This window comes from Staurois parvus, unplaced genomic scaffold (assembly GCF_062004578.1).
Source record: "Staurois parvus isolate SC_StPar_1 unplaced genomic scaffold, SC_StPar_1.0 ptg000978l, whole genome shotgun sequence".
Lineage (NCBI taxonomy): Eukaryota > Metazoa > Chordata > Amphibia > Anura > Ranidae > Staurois > Staurois parvus.
Window position 1 is genome coordinate 901,315 of NW_028318774.1, and position 22,153 is coordinate 923,467.

Here is a 22,153-nt window from a genome sequence, read left to right on the forward strand (position 1 = left end):
CTTCTGTTTACCTATGTTTTTTTTTTTTTTTCGTCCTTTTGAGGTCCCATTACCAGGGGTGGACTGACCATTTGGAAACTCGGGCGCTGCCCGAGGGCCCGGGGTCAGTAGGGGGCCCCATGAGATGCCCCTGGTACCTTTTTCATAGGCTTTTTTTTTAGTATGGGCAAGGACACAGGAGCCCCATGATCCCCTATTGCCCGGGGGCCCCATGAGTTGTCAGTCTGCCCCTGCCCATTACTGTCAAGTTGTTCTGAAACCTGCAACTTCTATCCCTGAGACTATTTTTCTGTAGCATTAGATGCCATTGGTGGACACCTTTCAGACTAAATGCATGCACTGAGCCACTTTCTGAGGAATGTGGTCAGCTTCTGCAATTGCTGGAGAAGGGATGTAATGTTTCTGTAAAGTAGAATCCAATCCCTGGTGACCCCCCTCTGAGGACGCGTTTGTACAAGATGCGCATCAGGAGGAGTCACGCTGTGACGTCATGCCGCCGGAGTAATGTGGAGCTCTGGCGGCCATCTTTAACACTAGAGGGCCAGTCACACTGCTGTCAGCTTCAGGCCCCATCAGATGACATCTGGATTTATTTGTATAAGGCGCATTTAATATGTGTGTCTGGTGAGTGCGCATTACCTACACCACTTTAGCACTTTTTGCCGGATCAAGATTCACTACAGTCGCCCGATTGGAACTTTTTATATATTTATTTGATCATTTATTTATATGTATATATTTATTTATATTTATTCATTGCACTCCCTTTTATTGGGACATAGGAGTTGATTTATTGCCGTCTCGGACACTATACTTGGAACCTTTTTCTTAGCGCTGCACGATTTTATTTTAGATGTTCTCATTTTATAGTGTTATTGGTTACCCATTTATGTGCATAGTCGCTCATTCATACTCACTCCAGGCGCTCACTTTTCCTTCCATATAGTTATCTACAGTAGTTGACCAATTTGAAAAATTAAAACACTGTTTTTTCTGTCTCTTTAAGGTGGCCCTATGGGCTTTTTAATATCACTATTCCATTTTTGCCTTTTAGTGCTGCTGTATTACCTGGGTGATCCTGCCAGTTCCTATAGTCTTGGTAGTAAACTGACCACGCTAAACATGGCAGCCGACCCATTCTAGCGTGGTCATTGTACGTTCCTAGTCATTCTGCTGTTACATACAGGCACACTGTGTCTGCATCTTTGTGGTCAGTGTAAATCCATGCCCCCTACCTCCTCCCTTGAGTGACGAGTGCTTTACCGCTTCCCTTCACAAAGAAGAGGAGAATTGGCTGTGGAAGCTGCTGTTGGTCAAGGAAGGAGGGGGAAATGAAGTAATGTCACCCAGTAAGATTGCATTTCATTGTCGCATCACTTCGTGCAATGATGTGCATGCCCAGATATGTGCACGCCCACCCGCAGGTCTGTGAATTGCTCTGGAATAAACAGCGATCACATGACCTGCATTGCAAGATGGAATACAACTTATTGGCAAGTTTTTTAATTAAAAAAAAAAAAAAAAATTATATATATGTATGTGTGTTTGCTGAACTTTACAACTACTTTAACCTGGCCATCCGTTAATGTTTGTGTTTCCCCCCCCCCCCCCCCCCCCCCCCCAGACTGAGCAAAAAAAAAAAAAAAAAAAGCTAATATTCTCTCATCCATAATATACAATGCAGATGGATGAATCTTACATTATGTCTATTGTGTTTGAACAGCCTGCCCCACTGGCTGTCAAAATACCCAAACAGAAGCTGCCTCTGGATGCAGCCACTTTTCAGCCAGCCATTTCCTACCCGTCTCCTTCAATGTTTTGCTAGAGGAATGTTGGACAGGAGGTGGCCGATAGGGCTGCTCACTGAGCGAATTTCAGCTGGTAGCTTCCAAAATTCGTACAGTGTATTTCTAGCTTTAGGCTGTGTTGCTGTGTGCATTTGGTAGTAGAATTTGACAAGTCCCCTTTAACAGCCAGCCCAAAGTTTTCATAGAGAAACAGCACTGCTGATGCCATTGTAGTGCTGCTTCACAAAACCCTTTTTGGCCGCTTCATACCAATGGAAAATATCACTTGCTCAAGTTTTTAAAGGTTGCATTGGGGAATAAATGTGCAGGCAATCACTTCTAGTCTTCAGCCTTCCTTTATTGTCTCTTTAATATTTTATAAGCTGTTCATCTCGCTTTTGCCTGACCGAGCAGATTTCCAGAACATGGGGTACTGCAGGAAGTGAGGTAATGTGGAAAAGCTCGGTCTACATCAATTATTAGATTAGGAGATTTTTGAGCAAATGAGTCCCACAGTTTATGAAAACAGATTGTTCTTTGTATAAATGTAGTAAAAGCATTTTCAAGTGATGCCAGCAGTTTGTGCAATCTCTTGACACAAATGATGTGTTCATTCCGGAGCGATATTGATGAACGTCATTGAATTGTATAGATACTAGTGAGATAACGGAATATTCACATTGCAGTGTTCTATTCCACGTGAAGGGTAAGCAAAATATATAAAGTGCGGTAACGCATGGTATTTCTGATCCAGCCAATCGCTGACCCTGGACGCTGTTCGATAGTGGAGGGGAAAAGTTCCACTTGAGTCCCCAGACCTTTTTTCTCTAAGTGGTAGTAGGCTTTCTTTTTAAAAATAATTGCTGACAGGAAATTTATGACAGAAGAGACATTATTGGTGTCTTTTGTCATAAAGGACTCCTGCCTGTCAGCTGTCATGTACACTGAGCCGCGTAAGTGCACTTTTGCGGTCCCGATCTGTGCCACTGCGATGTGACTCCCATGTGCATGCGCAGGAGTGACATCATAAAATCGCCTGAAGGCACAGAACCCAGAAGGAAGACCGGGTGAAGATGGAAGCGCCTGGGACCCGCCGGATTGGTCACAGCACAGCGCTGGAGGGCTCGGTTTGACAGGTAAGTCTGTTATAATGGATTAATATGCTGTACATACTAGTACATTATGGCATAACCCACCTGGGGGCCCCTAAAAAGAAAAAATGAAAGTGGACTTTACTACCACTTTAAGTCTTCATGTGTTTTTTTGTTTCTTTTCCTTTCTTTGTTTTGGCGATACCTCAGTTATGCACCACATCTTTTAGGTTTTGTTTTTCATGTCTACTCTAGGATATTATACAATATTTATTTTTTTGGGACAGTGGATGCATTTTCCTGTAAATGTTCATGGCACAACTTTTTTTTATTTTTTTTTCTAAGACTTTTTCCTTTATTTTCACTTGGCAATCCAGCCAGTAAGTCTGTTTTCCAGCAGAACAAGCTCTCCTGCAAATGTAACTCTAATGAGACAAGCCATTTACTACTCTCAGGGGTGCTTACAGTGATCATCTTGTATTTATGTAAAACCTTTATCTCAAAAGAAAACAATCTCATAGCTGCTTATGTAACTGCAGTGTGAGTTGGCATTTGGCTATAATTTGTGTATCTAAATCTGCTGGCACATCTAATACTCCCTTCCCCCCCCAGACTGAAAATGCTGCTGTCCAAAGGTGCCCCCTTTGTGTCTTTATCCAGAGTCGGGGCACTCTATAACAGGAGGTGTGTTAGTGGCCAGATCAGCAGATAAAAAAGGGGAAAAGCCTAAAAAACAAAACAAAAAAGACTGATGCACTGATATGCTGGCCACCGAAAATAGCGTTATCTGTGTTTTTAAAAATTGTGTTTTTTTTTATTTTATGCATATTTTATTTTCTGTACAATTTTTGTGTTCCTTTCAATGAAAATCAGTTTATGTTACTGGATTGTATTTTTTCTTGATTTATATTTTAGTCCTATTCTTTAAAAAGTCGCATATAATGCAATTTTTATATATTAAAAAAATGGCCAAAAACTGATGGATGTTTTTTTTTTTACAAGTGCATCCTGAATTTTTGGTTTTCGGTACAGAATTTTCATTTCAGTGCAGGACTAAATGCAGACACCACTAATGATTTGAATGCTGCATTAAATTTTTGTTTTTATTACTGCTTTTCTCAACAAAAGTCTGATGAGTAAAATATCACATTAGTGTGACTTTATGTAACAAGACAGAATGCTAAAACTCAAAATGAACATGAGCAGAGCTTTATTCTCCCCCCTTGATGCTAGATTGAGACGCACAAATGGGCGCAAAAATAATTTTGCTTAAATTGTTAACATAATATTAAAATCTTGTCGGGTTAGCAAGTGCACAAATTTGCACAACAGTTTTTTTTGCAAGTTTGCAGTTACTACAAATAGGAATATGTGATATTGTGATCACGTATGAGTGCATTTGAAACTTGCACAGTGAATGTCATCCAGATCAGCAGACTTCATTGTTGGGACCAGAGCTTAGAGCCTATTTATGGTAATCATTTCCTAAAGTTACTTTGTGACGATCCGCAAACGTTTACTTCCGTGAATTCTGTGACACATAGTTGCTTTGCTCTGAGTAGGTAGTGCTGTGTCACAGATTTCACAAAGCCTGCTTTCTGAACTACAGAGGTGCTGAGAAGTGGAGTCAGTACAGGAATCCCTTCTTTCAGGCTGCAATGTACCATGGGATATGTAGTCCTTAGAAACGAAAAGTACACAGCTGCAAAGCATGCAGGGAATCCAGGAAGTTGTGGAAAGAGGCAGACAGGCAGAACTCAAAACATGAAAGGAGATTTTTCCAGTTCATTTCATTTGTTGGGTTGTCAAAAGGAACAATTTGTATTAAGTGTTCTTGCATGGCAAGACCACTTCCTGTTATCTCACATATATATTCTTAGTATTATAGCCAAATTTACTACCATAACTCCTCCCACAGTTTTTACACTACATAGACAGTAATATACGGAAACGTGCGGATTGTTCCCGATTGGTGTGCTATTACTTTGTGGAACGTTTCACGGAATGGTTCGCAAAATATCGGCGTTTTTGTGGTGAAATTGGTCCCATAGGAATGAATGGCGGAATGTTCAAAACTAGAGTGGGAGCTGACAAAAGCTAGAGTGGGAGCTGAAAAATCAGGACATGATTTCTAAACTGCCATCACTCCCTCATTTTCAAGCCCACCTACACAAATCTTATATCAAAACGTTCAGCTATCCCGGCTGCCACTAAAAATGTCCACGGCTAAGCCATAGTCCTGATAGTTTTCACAATATGACCATTTGTTTGCAACTCACGCCGCCCATTGACATTCATTGAAACTCCATTCTAGCCACCTCAAATTTGAAGGGCAATTTCTAAACTGCGACTGTGCCTTCATTTTTAATATTTCAGAGACATACTATGCATCAAAATGTAGGTCTGGGTCTTGTGATTCTCACAATATAAAGCTCTTTGGTGTAGGATTTACAATTTTTAAACTACAACCGTTTTGAAGATGGCAACCGCCAGTGAAGTGAGCAAGTTGGAGCAGTTTGTTTTTACCCGCTCTTCTCTGCCCTTGTCATAGAGTGAGTTGCCATAGGAACTCAGGTGTGTGAGCAGCCAGCAGAGTGACAAGCCACTCCACCCAGTTACTCCGCCCACTCCAGTTGTGGACTACTGGTGGAGGCAAGAACACTTCACACAATTTCCTCAAAAATTGTAGCTTTTCTAGTATTACTATTACAATGCTAATATTAAACAGAATTGTATGCTTTAGATCTCATCCTTGAGGCTCCGTGCACACTAGCTCATTTTTAAAGCGGAGCTCCACCCAAAAGGGGAAGTTCTACTTTAAGGACTGCTACCCTTTAAGGATTGGCCCCTTTGGGGAGCGGGTACCCGAATTTGACAGGTACCTGCTCCCACTTCCGGTCCGATTGCCTAGGCAATCGGAGACGGAAGTAGTCCACCTTCCCTCCCTGTAGTCTTTTGGGACACGTGACAGGTCCCAGAAGACTACAGACCATTCACGAAGTGCAGCGCTATTCGCGCATGCGCAGTGGGTACCTGGCTGTGAAGCTGCAAGCTGTCACAGCTATGTGCCCATACTGAAGATGCCGGCCTCCAGGAATACAGGGCGGCCAGTGAAACGGCTGTGGGGGACACACCACGGGACCGAGGGACAGGTAAGTGGCTATTTTTTAAAAGTCAGCAGCTACAGTTTTTGTAGCTACTGACTTTTTTGTTTTTTTTTTGACAGGGTGAGTGGAATTCTGCTTTAAGCTCCTAGCAGCTAGTTTTTTTTCCTGCCCCTAGAAGCAAATAGTGTCCTCTGTGTCCGCACTATTGTAGGCTAGAGCTTCATCTTCTAGGAGCAGATGCACTTTTTTTCATTTTTGGGAGCAATTTGCCAGTAGAAAAAAACTGAACTTTCCTGAGCGCTACGAAAATGCTCCTAACAGCTTTTTTTCTAGCTTTTTTTTTTTTCTTCCTTCCCCTACAAGAACTGTAAAAATGCTCACACTCCTAAAACATGCTTTTACCGGCATTTTTTATCCAGTATTTTTTGCAGTATTTTTTGAGCTTAAAAAAAAAATTGAGGGAGAGAATATTTTTTTCTTTTTAGCATATTGTAATGGCAAGTTGCATTTAGCACCTTTTAGTTTTTGAGAGCTTATCTATATTGTGAACACTCCAGATAACGTCTGGCACGGAGGTGTCCGCTCTTTGCATAGACCTTTACAGGTGACGCAACTTGTCCGGTACGTATCTTGGTAGAATTTGCAGTAAATCTGTGCCACTATTTTATGTTTGTGGCCTTTGTTGGTACTTTGATAAGAGGGATTGAGTACGTTCAGCACTGCTTTATCGTCTGTTTTATCTACCTGCCTGTTGATATGATTCAGAAGTGTTCCGGCACTTATTCACTCCTTATTTATTCTTTTTAATAGGTTTGTTATATGTGCTAAGAAGGGGATTGTGATGAGCTGTTCTTTTCTCTCTTAGATAGTAATAATCATCCTCTTAAGCTAATGTGAGGAAACAGAAGGTGTTGTTTTGGTAACTACCAGTGTGGGCAGGATGGGATGATTCACTGGTGAAGGTCTGGCAGGCAGAAGCCATTCCTACAAGCAGACACTAGATCATTGTTTCGCTTGAAAAAACGCTTTGAAAGTAAAAATTGTGATAAATTCCGCAAATTCAGGCCAAAGTCTAGAGATTAGGTATTTACACACTGCCCTGTTTAAAGCAGACCTACTGGAAGCTTTGTGGTTCAGCTTGAATTCAAATGGCACTTTACCCATAATAACTTGATTTAAAAAAAAAAAAAAAAAAAACTTTTTTTTTTTTTTTAGCATTTTTTTTTTTTGTGTGCTGTAAAATACCTCCAACATTGTGTTTTTCTTCCTGCTGGAGGCTGCCATTTTGCTGAAGCCCAGAGCCCCTCAGCAGCATTAAAACTTAGGTTGTCAGTAGATTGGCCTGTACATTTTAGACTGCAAACCTACAAACGGAGAGCTCACCGACCTAGTGCATTATCCAAGGATCAATTTATTAAAAAGTGGATACAATTATACTCCCAACCTTTACAGTAAATGGTCGCAAAACCAAGTGTCTCCACATGATGTACTTACGTTGAGACCCAATGGACCCTGTAACACCTGAAAAGGAGCTGTATAGGACCAGGTCAGTGCTAGCACGTTTCAAGGGAATCCCTTTTTCTCAGAGCCAAAAGACCAGGAACCTAACTTCACATCATATACCCACCACTATAGGTATGGTGTGTCCACAGCTCCTCCCACATGTGACAGAAAAGGAAGGGGCGCCCCCCCCCCCCCCTTCAGAGTTCATAGAAGAGGCCCACGGAACCTTCAAGATTTGACGACTGTGTGATAGAATGGGCCAAAATCACACCCAAGCAATGCATGTGAATAGTTTTTCCATACAGGAGGTGTCTTGAAGCTGTCATTACCAACAAAGGATTTTGTACACTTTTTTCCCTGTGTCATTCCATTTTATTACATATAACTTAATTTCTGAACTCATTTATTTATTTTTTTTGTATGTATGGATTGCATGGTTTGTTACCGACACGTGGTAAAAATGTCATGACGTTAGCACCTTTAGAAATATATTTACTGATAAAAATGGTGATGTGTTCAATACTTATTTCACCTGCTGTACCTGCCAAATGGACTAGCCTGAAGTGTTCTAGCAGGATTTAGTCTTCTGACGAAAGTTCTACTTTGATACTCGATGTCTCACACTATATATATATATATATATATATATATATATATATATATGTGTGTGTGTGTGTGTGTGTGTGTGTGTGTGTGTGTGTGTGTGTATTGCAATTTTTAAAAAAACTACTAAATCAGTGTCCCAATCTACTTGTCCTTCATAACAGTCTATTTGTCCTGATAAAGAAATATAACTTTTAACCAAAACCGTATTTAAATCTGCTTTAACCCCTTGACGCCGACCGTACGCAAATATGCGGCCTCTCGGTAGCTGGGCCTTGGGCTGTGTGGAAGCAATTGGGCGGCAGCGCCGCTACCCGAATGCTTTCACCTGACAGGTGAGCAGCAGGGCTAAAGGAAAAAAACAAAAAAAAACTACCTGCCCAGCACCCAGAACTTCATGTCCTGGGCATCGGGCAATTTCTCCCAACACCGTATCCAGGGACTAGCAGGGAGGGGAGAGACCTTGCAGTGTAAGAGCACCGATTGGGTGCTTGTCAGGAAAGGGGAGTGTTGGGCTCTCTTTACGCACAGCAGAAGCGCATCGGTTGAACGAGTAAATAAGGCGCTGGCCGCAATAAGGAAAAAAAAAATGATTCCTTCAGGTTATCCTCACACACTGAAGCACTTGAGTGCTCAGTACAAGCGCATGCTGAGCAGCCAAATCAAGCTCCAGTGTCCTCTCCATTTAAAGGATAAGTTCACCTTTTAGTAAATAAATACACATAATTTTTCTTTTGTTTTTGCAGGTAAAAAATTGCACTTTTTTTTTTCCTTAGGAGTCTGGAAAGTATTGCACCAGCAATCAGCAGATTGTGGGTATAAATGTTGTATTTCTGCAGACTGTCATTGTAATTTGTTTGTCCGTACATTGTACACGCAGGCAGTTTCACACTGACAAGAAGAATCGATGAACTTCCAGAACGCTCACCAGCGCCGTGGTAGTTCATTGAGAACTACAAGCCGACATCCCCAAAGGATGTCTATACTTGTAGTTGATTTGTTTACAGAACTCTGAGTGGATGACGCAGCCTGTGGGTGGAGCCCCGCACAGCCATGCTCTTTTCAAAAAGCGACAGCGGGTTTGGAGAACTTCTCCCCATACTGCTGTCCCAGAGGGCTTGGATAGCCGAGCCGCTGCAGGAGAGGGAACGTTTCATGTTCCACCCTAAAAACCGATGGAAAATGTAACTCAATGTTCTCAAAAGTGAACTTATCCTTTATCCCTTTCATTGCCAGAGGCCTGTTGCGTTTTTTGCACACGTTTAAAAACAGTCACTTTAGGCCTGAAGATTACATAACCCCAGAAAACATTTTCTGAAAGCAGACACCCTAGAGAATGAAATGGTGGTAGTTCCAATTTTTTTTATGTCACACAAAGCTCCCGCCTGACAGGGAAGGAGAGGGGAGCGGCGGAGCCGGGGAGTGCACGAGAAGGTACTATCACCACTGTCTCCGGATATACAACATTGGACTAGACTAGCAGATAGCAAGGAGTATTTATTTGCAGAGCCTGTTTTTGGTGATCCAGTTGCCTATCCATCAGTCTTATCCAGAGAAGGAAGTTATCCTGTAAGCAGGCAGCCTCTTCTACCCATCCCTTAAAGGGACCTCTGGTTACCTGGATCTGAGTAATTTGTTACTGGGCATTTGCTGACTACTACCCTGAGGGAGGACCACCTTAACCCTGACCAGACCCATATCTGATGAGGAAACTCTGGATGTGATACTTAATGCGTATAACTATTGCGCATCTGGTGAGTGTGTAATTCTGCCATTTTTCACAGAGCACCACCACTGAATTTAACCAGTCACCTGGCACCTTAGAGTCACACAGACTGTCATTTATACTGAACTTTTATTACCAGTTTATCGTCTTATATATTTTTTATTTATTTCTTTGATTGGAATTATAATTTTAGGGCTGCACTAACTTATCTATACACACGATATTACCGCAAAGGTCTAGGAAATGCAAACTTTCAGTAAACACACAAGTTAATTTTAGGGCACAAAAATGCAATAAATTACCCAATTGTTTTGATAAAATATAAAAGATGAGGTTGCACTGAGGAAATAGATACCCAACATGGCAAACCTTAAATTTGGCACTTTAGTGCAGTGTGTGGAAGCAATCGGGCTGTAGCACAACCACCCGACTGCTTCCACCTGACAAGTAAGCCTTGCTGCTTGCCCTTTCATCATGGCTGAATGTAAAAAAAAATAAATAAAAAAAATCTAATGGCCCGGAACTACATGTAACAGACATCGGGTGATATAAAGTGCACATCCCTGATAAGATATAAATTACATTTATTTATTTTTTTTTATTGCTCATAGCTTCAATCCAAAGTGTGAATCTGGCCTTACACACAAGGATTTTGTTGGCTGAACCTCCATGTATGCTAAACTGCACGAAATGACGAATCTCCCACTGTGGCTATTATATTTTGGCAGCCTTTGGCGTCGGCTGTTTGAATACTGGAGCAGTGGCTGTATCTGATTTGGAAGAGGGCTCTGTTCGGCTGAATGCTTTCAGTAAAACAACATTGAGGGGGGATTATCAATGACTGCACCTTTTTTGGTGCTAAAATCGAGACAGAACCTGGCTGTATTTATTTAAATCTGCATGGACTTTTTAAACTTCTTTTTCATTGAATCCTTTGTTTTTCAGTGAATTCTATACTGGATTGAGTGGTCATTTTTATTATCTGTTACAGATTTTAAATGTAGAGGTGAGCACTCTTGGGTCAGTATTTCCTTTTATTGATACGTATGAGGATAGGTCCCAGTTGGCGTGCATGGCTTAGTCTGCAGTATCACAGGTCGTAGCTGCGCCAGCTTTCAGGCTTCTGGGCGGGGTAGGAAGTCGGGCATCTCATTTATAATTTAGATCTTGCATCAATCAGCTGACAGTTAATGGAGATGATAATTTTTGTTCTAAATTTAGTGGCTAATTCAGCCTGGTTGTGCAGTTCTTTCACAATGTGAATGTCATTTGTCCTTTATAATTGCTGAGAAGAATGCTGATCTCCTATAAGCTGTAAGACTTGTTTCCTTCCAGTCCGAGGGAATGTGCAGCTTGGAATTTTATGGTTTGTGTGACATGAGTTCTTGTCTGATGTAGAGGGACACAAAACCCAAAACATGACCGTATTTAACAAGGCAAAGTGCTGCAAAGCACAACCTGGTCTGGGCTGATGAACAGCGAAGTCCGACTTCTTGAAGTTACTAAAGATCTCATTCTTTGTGCGCCTTGTTGCATAGCCAGATGTTGTCTTTTGAACTTTTGTCAAGTGTACAGAGTTTGCTGATGTTTGCTGAGGGTGATTGAAGCTTATTCAATGATGCCCACACACGTCATTCCTAAAACACCCTGTCATCGACCTAAATTGCAGGTAAAAACACAGAAAAGTCAAGAATGTTAAAATGTATATTTGTAGTGTTTTTCCTTTGCATTAACATTTTGACTGACTTACTAGCAAATTTGCCTTCTATAGGAAAAGTAATTTGCCAAGCACATCCACATCATACTTTGGGCAGCACAGTGGCTAAATGGTTAGCACTTTCGCCTGGCAGTACTAGGGGCGTTGGTTCGAATCCCAGCCATGGCACCACCTGCATGGAGTTTGCATGTACTCCCTGTGCATGCGTGGGTTTCCTCCGGGTACTCCGGTTTCCTCCCACACTCCAAAGACATGCTGGTAGGTTAATTTGATCCTGTCTAAATTGTCCCTAGTATGTGTATGTATGAATGTAAGTTAGGGACCTTAGACTGTACACCCCTTGAGGGTTAGGGACTGATGTGAATGTATAATATATATGTTAAGCGCTGCGTAAATTGACGGCGCTATAGAAGTACCTGAAATAAATAAATACTTTCACGTCATATCCCTCATTTTATGGGATTGTCTAATTACACTCTGTGGTGGCCCAGCTCCTCAGCCCCTTCGCTCTACTCCCTACATAACCTTTTATGTAGCTGCTAGGTGGAGGCATAAAGGACAGTATTATAGGGCAGGGGTGCTCAACCTGTGGCCCCTGAAGTCCTCTGATGTGGCCCCTGACCTCAAACCCATGGGGAAGCCCATGCTGTAGGATGGTGGGTCAGCATGCCCAGATCACGATGAATGTGTTGCCAACCTGCCATCCCAGAGCAGCAGAGTAAGCAAGCGGCCACAGAGGGAGCAGGAGCCACATAGGCCAATGCTTCCTCTATAGCATCAGCTCCTGTCCCAGGTAGAGTGATTCCAAGTGCACTTCACCTGGGACCGTCCTAGCAGCCTGGAGAGCGATACCAGCAGAAGCTGGAAAAGGTCAGTGTAATGGATATCACATACACTGCAAAGGGCATATTAGCACCTATTATTATTGGTGGTTATTAGTCTGCTTTCACACTAATGCACCTGCGGGTTAGCTGCTCTGAGCCTTAGACTTCTATTATATCCCGTGGGTTTGGTGTGTTTTGTGAAAGTGCACCAAAACGCCTGAATGCACAAGATGCAATAGAAATTTCGGGCCTTGGTATACTGCAGCGAATCGGTGAGAAAGCAGACTTCTAGGGGCCCAGGACATTAAGGGCTTGTTTACATTTGTGGTTTGGGAGATGTAAAACCCCACAGTTCATTGTGGCACTTGCTATTCAAAAGGTTGAGCACTCCTACTGTAGAGCTGCGAGTAAAACTTGGCTGTCAATGTTGACTGAGGTCAGATGTTTCACAGAGTAGATGGAGCAGAGGAGGAAGCTCAGGGTGTACACTGAGGGTTGTAACATGTATGGGACACGGAAGCTGTGGTTGTGCAGTGGGAGTTGTCGTATGTATGGGAAGCAGGGCAGGAAGGCCTGGGTGTGTAGAGTGGGGATTGTTGCATGTGTTGGTGCAGAAGCTCTGGTTGTACATTGTACATGTAGGGGAAAATGCCCGGGGAGGGGGGGTACAGTGTAGATTGTAGCATGTATGGGGAGCAAGGGAGGAAGCCCTGGGGTGTACAGTGGGCGTTGTAGTATGTATGGGGAGCAGGGAAGAAAGTCCTGGGGGTTTACTATTGGGGTTGTAGTATGTATGGGGTGCAGGGGAGGAAGCCCTAGGTGTACAGTGGGGGTTGTAGTATGTATGGGGAGCAGGGGAAGAAGTCCTGGGGGTGTACAGTGGGGATTGTAGTATGTATGGGGTGCAGGGGAAGAAGTCCTGGGGGTGTACAGTGGGGATTGTAGTATGTATGGGGTGCAGGGGAAGAAGCCCTAGGTGTATAGTGCGGGTTGTAGCATGTTTGGGGTGCAGGGGAAGAAGCCCTAGGTGTACAGTGTGGGTTGTAGCTTGTTTGGGGTGAAGGGGAAGAAGCCCTGGTGGGGTGTACAGTGCGGGTTGTAGCTTGTTTGGGGTGCAGGGGAAGAAGCCCTGGGGGGGTGTACAGTGCGGGGTTGTAGCATGTTTGGGGTGCAGGGGAAGAAGCCATGGGGGGGTGTACAGTGCGGGTTGTACCATGTTTGGGGTGCAGGGGAAGAAGCCCTAGGTGTACAATGCGGGTTGTAGCATGTTTGGGGTGCAGGGGAAGAAGCCCTAGGTGTACAGTGTGGGTTGTAGCTTGTTTGGGGTGCAGGGGAAGAAGCCCTGGGGGGGTGTACAGTGCAGGTTGTAGCATGTTTGGGGTGCAGGGGAAGAAGCCCTGGGGGGGTGTACAGTGCGGGTTGTAGCATGTTTGGGGTGCAGGGGAAGAAGCCCTAGGTGTACAATGCGGGTTGTAGCATGTTTGGGGTGCAGGGGAAGAAGCCCTGGGGGGGTGTACAGTGCGGGTTGTAGCATGTTTGGGGTGCAGGGGAAGAAGCCCTGGGGGGGTGTACAGTGCGGGTTGTAGCATGTTTGGGGTGCAGGGGAAGAAGCCCTGGGGGGGTGTACAGTGCTGGGTTGTAGCATGTTTGGGGTGCAGGGGAAGAAGCACTGGGGGGGTGTACAGTGCTGGGTTGTAGCATGTTTGGGGTGCAGGGGAAGAAGCCCTGGGCGGGTGTACAGTGAGGGTTGTAGCATGTTTGGGGTGCAGGGGAAGAAGCCCTGGGGGGGTGTACAGGGAGGGTTGTAGCATGTCTGGGAAGACCTTATTCAACAATCTTGTCCAAATTTTCTATGTGGCCAGTGTTTCAGGCTTGTAATTGGCCAGCGACATCTTTTCTGTCCTTCATTAAACTTTGACAATGAACAGTGGCTTTCTGACCATCATATAATTTTTGTAATAACACTCAACCCCATCCTCGCTGCATTGAAATTGTGTTCATGGAGATATTCACATAACCATAAAAGAAAGCCACCACCTGCTCTACTTAAAATGTATCTTTGTGAACGTTTATAAAAAACACCTTTTGAGTGGAAATTTTACATTTTATCAACACATGGAATCACATGGAATATTAGTACTGTACTATATGGGGAATTCTTTATCTTTTGTATCTTGTTTATACATATAATCTTTGTGATGCAGAGTATATTTCCAAATTCATTGGTTCTGTTTTTTGAATGTTTTTTTATTTTCTCCTTTCAGCTATTCAGGGAAGTACGAATAATGAAGATTTTAAATCATCCTAATATAGGTGAGTGTACATAGCACAGTGCTTGTGTGAGAAGCCTCAGGTGGAAGCTGCCATCTCAACATTGAAGAAACCATTTGCAATTGGGAATCCATCACATACATTAGAACACTTTGAGTATCATGGGGAGCAGTTGTTCCTCCAAGGGTTATAATGTTCATTTCAGTTTGTCTCTGATTCTCCACAGCACATTGTATTACTCTGTATGTCACTTCCCAACAGCTCAATGCACCACTCTGCTGTGTGATGCCATGAATGAATGGTTACTCCGTGAAACTATACAGTGGTTGTAAAGGAAGAAAAAGGTTAAAAACTTCTGCATGCAGCTCCCCAGCAACTGTCCCAAATAAATAACTGAGCCTGATCTCAATCCAGCGATGTGCAAAAGAGCTAAGGATCTCTCGGCTGTCTTGTTCCCCATTGGCTCCTGCTGCTTTCAGTCAGAGCCAGTGATGGGCGGGGGACATGGCTGAGTCTTGCTCTGTGTGTTTTGTGGACACACAGGTTTGCTATAGGGGCACTCAGTAGGGCGAGGAGCCAGGGCACCGGCAGGGGACCTGAGAAGAGGAGGATCAAGGCTGCTCTGTGCAAAACCATTGCACATAGCAGGAAACTTTAGCGTGTTTGTTGTTTTAAACCAAATAAAATGAACCTTTTAATATTGCCTTTTTAAAGCAAAAAAAAAAATAAAAACCCAAAATGTATGTTATATCAAAAGAATCTTCTGAGTGTGACCAGCTTACAGATCTTCATTTTATTTATTTACTTTTTCGATTAAGTGTCTGACCTTAATGAAGCTCCTATTTGAAACCTTCAGGGTCTTTTAGATCTTCGTTTTGAATTACAAGTTGTTTTGTGTATTGCATATTTATATTTTCTCTTCCGTTCATTGATGGATGAAGCCAAATCTTTAGAACTTGATGGATGAGTTTGATTTCATCACCTGCAGGAGCAGGATACTAGGCGCAGCAGAAATAAAAACTCCCTTTGGGGTGGCCCCTGTTGGTGGCCAAACCCTCCATATGCAACATAGAGCTTAGTTTTTGTTTGTTTTCCTTGTTCATAGTCAAAAATGGCCCCAGGAAGGGACAAGCGGCATCATCTACTGTTTCCAGGTAGATTTGTCAGACAATGGTTCAGTTTTCTGCCCTTGTAGAACCTCTGATTACAGTTTTTTGCCCTTGTAGAACCTCTGATTACAGTTTTTTGCCCTTGTAGAACCTCTGATTACAGTTTTCTGCCCTTGTAGACCCTCTGATTACAGTTTTTTGCCCTTGTAGACCCTCCGATTAGTTTTTTGCCCTTGTAGAACCTCTGATTACAGTTTTCTGCCCGTGTAGACCCTCTGATTACAGTTTTCTGCCCTTGTAGACCCTCTGATTACAGTTTTTTGCCCTTGTAGAACCTCTGATTACAGTTTTCTGCCCTTGTAGACCCTCTGATTACAGTTTTCTGCCCTTGTAGAACCTCTGATTACAGTTTTCTCCCCTTGTAGAATCTCTGATTACAGTTTTCTTCCCTTGTAGAACCTCTGATTACAGTTTTCTTCTCATTGAACCAGGGCGCTGAGTGTCTCTTCACCTTTCACCTGTCGGCTTCTGTTGTTTAGGTTTGCAAGGCACCTACCTGGTCATCTGTTCACACTTTTACCAAGTTCTGCAAGGTTGATGTGGCTGCTTCTGTGGGTGGCAGTTTTGGTTGGAAAAATTTGGAGGAAACAGTTTGAGTTCTGCAGTTTGTTTGTTTGTCTTTGGTTTTTTTTTTTTTTTTTTTTTTTAATTCTGAGCTCACCCTTTTGTCTCTGGCACTACTTTGGGACATCCCATCTGTCAAGATCTAAATATATGGTTTTGTTATTCAATGAATGGAAGAGAAAATATGGTACTTACCATAAATTCCTTTTGTCTGTGATCATTGAAGGACAGAGAACCCCTCCCTATTTTTTATTTTTTTCTTTCTGTCTCGGTTCCGGTTTATTCTCAATTCTGCTGATTTACTAACTGTCCTGTATATTCGTGATATGGGGGGGAGTTTGGCCACCAGCAGGGCTGTTCCAAGTGTATTTTTCTTGTTACACCTAGCGTCCTGCTTCTGCAGGTGGCATAAGCAACCCTGTCAAGATCTAAAAAACTGACTGTGTCCGTCAATGAACTCCAGTGCAAAGGATTTTATGGGCAGAACAAAAATCTAATTTCTAGACATGTGATTATTAAGTTAAATGTAATATGTCAGGATAGAAAATGGAAACTTCCATTGCTGAAGGCACACATTCTGAAGCGGTCTTAAATATTCTTGCTTTGCTGGAGCTGCGATTATTAGTTGCTTAGTCAAGAAACTTGATTGCTATATGAATGAGAAAAATAGCTCCCCGTGTTGTAAGCTACACCTGTAGCAAGTGGTAGTGTATGTTTTGATAGCTACTACATACTACTTATGTAGCTTATGCCATAGGAAGCCAATTGTTTCATGTGTTTAGCAGTCAATTCTGTTCTTTGCCATTGATCGTTAATGTTTTTGTTAACAGTCCTAATCAGGATTCCTGACATACCAAAGTTCGGTTACCCTGTTGTAACGGTGGGCTTCACATTTATGCTGAATTCTTAATGGGCGCACAGGGCTAAGTGGTTAGCACTTCCGCCTGGCAGCACTACCGTTGGTTTGAATCCAACTATGGCACTACCTGCCTGGAGTTTGCATGTTTTCCCTGTGCCTGTGTGGGTTTTCTCTGGTTTCCTCCCACATACCAAAGACATGCTGGGTAGGTTAATTGGCTCCTGTCTAAATTGTCCCTATTATGTGTATATTTGAATGTGAGTGAGAGACCTTAGATTGTACGCCCCTTGAGGGTTAGGGACTGATGTTAATGTACAATATATGTGTAAAGCACTGTAAATTGACAGCGCTGTATAAGTACCTGAAATAAACAGTCCTAATTGGAATTCCTGACTTGCCCAAGTACTGTAACCCTACGGCCATAGTGGGAATCACATTTCTGCTGAATTCTTGATGGGAGACCCCTGGTCTCTGAGATGAAAGATCTGGAAGGCTTTTAAAGAGCTGAAATTACTTTAGGGTAGGCTGACCATTAAGGATATGTATACCCAGTCATTAAAATCTCATTGAAGATTTCACATGTTAAAACCTCATTGAAGATTTCACATGTTAAAACAACTTCAAAAGTTGTCTATATTTTCAGTTCAAATAATTCCTGGTGATCCTGACAAGATGGTCTCTGTGCAGACACGTCTGTTATAGGGTGACAATGTTCTGTCCTTGTCTTCCAATGGTAGTCTCTATCAGAAGTCTTTGTGACGCGGTGAACACACAGCAGCACAAAGTAACAATTTCAACATACAATACACAGGAATGGTCCGCTGCTGTCATCGTTGGGAAACTCACCCTGATGTCATGCAGCCATCACAGAGGTTTATGTAGATGGAAGTACTGCAGAAGGTCAGCGGAACTGAGAGGAAACTAAGGGGGAATAAAAGTAATTTATTTATTATAGGTACTTGTATAGCACTGTCAATTTACACAGCGCTTTACATATCAGGGGCGGACTGACAACTCATGGGGCCCCCGGGCAATAAGGGATCATAGGGCCCCTGTGTCCTTGCCCATACTCAAAAAAGCCTATGAAAAAGGTACCAGGGGCATCTCAGGGGGGCTCGCTACTGACCTCGGGCCCTCGGGCAGTGCCCGAGTTTCCAAATGGTCAGTCCGCCCCTGTTACATATATATTGTCCATTCACATCAGTCCCTAACCCTTAAGGGGTATACAATCTAAAGTTCCTAACTCACATTCATACATACACATGCTAGGGCCAATTTAGACAGGATCCAATTAACCTAGCAGCATGTCTTTGGAATGTGGGAGGAAACCGGAGTACCCGGAGGAAACATACGCAGGCACAGGGAGAACATGCAAACTGCAGACAGGTGGTGCTGTGGTTGGGATTTGAACCAACAACCCTAGTACTGCCAGGCGGAAGTGCTAACCATTTAGCCACTGTGCTGCCCATAATAAAACCTAAATGCTAAATCATTCTTAGTGTTTACATCCAAGTAAGTGGTGTTTAATAAGTTAATTGAAAGAGCAACAACATGCTATGGAGCCCAGAACAGCCAGTCAGATTTAATTTTAGATATTGTAAATAAGAGTGGCCAAAGAATTGTGATTGGCTGCTGTGAGTTACTACACATTGCCCCTTTTAAATGTAGTCATCAGGACTTTGGTCGTTCTGTTTCCAAACCGTTCCCTTCTGTATGAGTTGTATGTACAACTGCCTCCATTATTTTTAAATGCTAATGTAGTGAGCATAGTTTATGGCCTTACATATGTGTTCAGTGTTTCCTGGAAATCCCATTCTGGAAACATAGGGGATTCATTAAAACCCCTTACTCATAGTTTCCCTGTAGGTTTAGTTAAGTCCCCGGATGCTGCATATCTTTGCTTTGTCTTCTGTATTACTGCTGGCTGCAAGCTCATTACCCCCAACCTCCACGCCTGGATTCTGTATTGTTGGATTTTGCACTGTCGTGGAGATCTAGGAGAAAAAAAATTGCTTGTTTCCTATAGTTTGGTTCTCTAAACAGCTGGAAACGATTGATCTTGTGTTGTGCAACACTTTATTTATCTGAACTGTCTTTGCAGACCAGTAGTAAAAAAAAAAATGTAATGGGTTTTATTTCTTTCTCTCTCCTATGCAGTTAAATTATTTGAAGTTATTGAAACTGAGAAAACGCTCTACTTGATAATGGAATATGCGAGTGGCGGTGAGTACAACAAGTTAATATGAGCCTGGGCTTTGATAGCAGACATGTTTTAACCACTTGCCCTCCAGAGGATTTAACCCCCCCTCAACAGGCAATTTGTTTTTTGCAATACAGTGCTGCATTACATTAACTGAGAATTGCGCGATCATGCAACACTACACCCAATTAAAATGTTGTCCTTTTTTCATCCCACGAATGAAGCTTTCTTTAGGTGGTATTTGATTGCCTCTGTGTGTTTTATTTTTTGCACTATAAATAAAAAAATTGTTGGTCTTTTTTTGTTTAAATTATTTTTGTCTTTTTCCTATAAAACATATCCAGTAAAAAAAATTTTAAAAATCAAATTTCGTCATAAATCTAGGCCGAAATGTGTTCTGTTACATGTCTTTGCTAAGAAAAAAAAAATCCCAATACATGTAAATTAATTGGATTACGTGAAAGTTAAAGCGTCTACAAATGGCGGTGTATATATAATAGAATTGTTTTTTTTGTTTTTGTTTTTTTTTTATACTAGTAATGGCGGCGATCAGTTGGACTGTGGTGGGCATTCTGACACTGGGGGGAACTGACTACCTGCCACTGACATCCCCAGTGATACTAATACAGTGATCAGTGCTAATAAAAAGCACTGACACTGTACTAATGGCACTGGGCAGGAAGGCGTTAACATCTGGGGTGATCAAAAGGTTAACTGTGTGCTGTTTGTGTTTCATGTTATGTGCTGTTTTACTATGTAAGCATGCTGCTTTCTATTGCTCTGCTATGCAGAGCAATACAAAGCAGCATGCTGGCGCTGACGGGAGAGATCTGAATTGTTTACATACAGACCTCTCCCCTGTCAATGTTCCTCAGTGATATTTGGGTGCTAGCTGGGAATCTCCGGCCGGGATCCGGTGATTGACAGCTGTAGCTGCCAATGGTGGTGCGGGTAGGGCGGCGCGTGCTCCCCCTACCCAGAAATTCAGAATAACGTATGTGTGTGTGTGTGTGTATATATTATTATTATACAGTATTTATAAAGCGCCAATAGTTCACTCAGCGCTGTACATTAAAAAGGGGGACAGAACATGTGACAGAACAATAACAATACAATGCAAAACATGAGGGGATCGAGGGCCCTGCTCTTTTGAGCTTACAATCTAGGAGGGAGGGGATGGTGGCACAGGAGGAGATAGCTGTGGGGGATGGAGTGGTAGGAAGAGTGGAGGAGGTCGGCAAGTTAGCAGGGGGTGGGGTAGGCTTCCCTGAAGAGAAGGGTTTTCAGGGTGCGCCTAAAGGAGAGGAGAGTAGGTGATAATCTGATGGGTTGGGGCAGGGAGTTCCAGAGGATGGGTGACACCCTGGAGAAGTCCTGGGATTCGGGCATGGGAGGAGGAGACCAGGGAACTAGAGAGAAGGAGGTCTTGTGAGGAGCGGAGTGTGCGTGCTGGGCGGTACTTGGATATTAGGTCAGTGATGTGTGTGTGTATAAATAATTTGTAAACCGAAATGCCGTTTCCCATAGGAATACATTGAAAACCAATTAATCCGTTCCTGAGATCAGAAAAAAGTAAACGCTACTAAAATACTGCATGAGTTATTTTATCGAGTCATGCGGTATTTTAGTAGTGACAACCATGTGTCAATGTTTCAGCTGTCAGCGGGGTTCCCCACTGACAGCTGAATGTAAAAGAATTTCCGGCAATTAAAAAAAAAAAAAATAAAAATATGGCGTGAGGGCCTCCCTCCCATCCATACCAAGCCCTTCCGGTCTGGTATGGATTTTGAAGGGAATTCCCACGCCAAAATTTAAAAGAAAAATGGTGTGGGGGGTCCCCCACAAAATCCATACCAGACCCTTATCTGAGCATGCAGCCCGGCAGGTCAGGAAAGGGGGCGGGCGTTCGCTTGTTCGTTACCCCCCCTTTCCTGATCTGCCGGATCATGCTCGGATAAGGGTCCATTCTTTAACTTTTGGCGTAGGAGTAGACTCGAAGGGCTTGGTATGGATGGGAGGGGGACCCCACACCGTTTTTTTTATTTATTATGGTGCTGGTTTTTAAATGTAAATACCGCTTTTTTTTTTTTTTTTGTCCACTATAGCTCAGAGATTCAGCTGTCACTTTCCCCCCAGCTAAAAGAGAGTCTCTATTTAGTTTATTTCCCCAAGTTAAAAGAATCCATGTTTCTTTTTAGTTTCTTAAAAGAAACGAAGCTTCCTTTAACTCCAAAGTGACAGCTCTATGAGCTATAGAGCTATGAGCTGAAGAGAAGAAAAATCCAGCAATTGCATTTAAAAATCAACACCGACATACATCTCATATTGCGCAAAAAATTGGTAAACTGAGGCATTATCTTCATTCATTAACTGAGGCGTTTATAACCTGTGTGTGCGCGCGTGCGCTTTTGCGCAGCCCTGTAGCATTAGTTCTGCTATAGCACAGTCGAGAAGCGGTTAACCCTTTGAGGACCGTAAGATTTTGGAGCGCCAAAAGAATCAAATTTTTTGTTTTTAAAGTTCGTACACTTCAGTTGCTGTAACTAAGCCATTTCATGAAATAATTGGCAAAAAGCTAGATCCATTTGTTGTTTGTTGATCAGAACTACTATTTTGACTCAAACCAAAAAAAAAAAAAAAAAAGTTTTAAGTTCTTAATCAGATGATACATGCAATTAAAAACATGGGACAAATACGTCCCTTGGTCCTCAAAGGGTTAAGAGTAGGTTAGA

At 42.7% G+C, this 22,153-nt stretch overlaps 1 protein-coding gene across 8 annotated transcripts in view; it reads left to right on the forward strand.

Annotated features, from left to right (window-relative positions):
• The window catches only part of MARK3 (microtubule affinity regulating kinase 3), a 139,462-nt gene that overhangs the window by 59,735 nt on the left and 57,574 nt on the right, over positions 1 to 22,153 (forward strand). For all 8 annotated transcript variants that reach the window (XM_089657230.1, XM_089657232.1, XM_089657234.1 and 5 more), the window contains exons 4-5: positions 14,623 to 14,671; positions 19,379 to 19,444. In XM_089657230.1, coding sequence (XP_089513356.1) covers positions 14,623 to 14,671; positions 19,379 to 19,444 — 115 coding nt within the window. The remainder of the gene's footprint in view (positions 1 to 14,622; positions 14,672 to 19,378; positions 19,445 to 22,153) is intronic.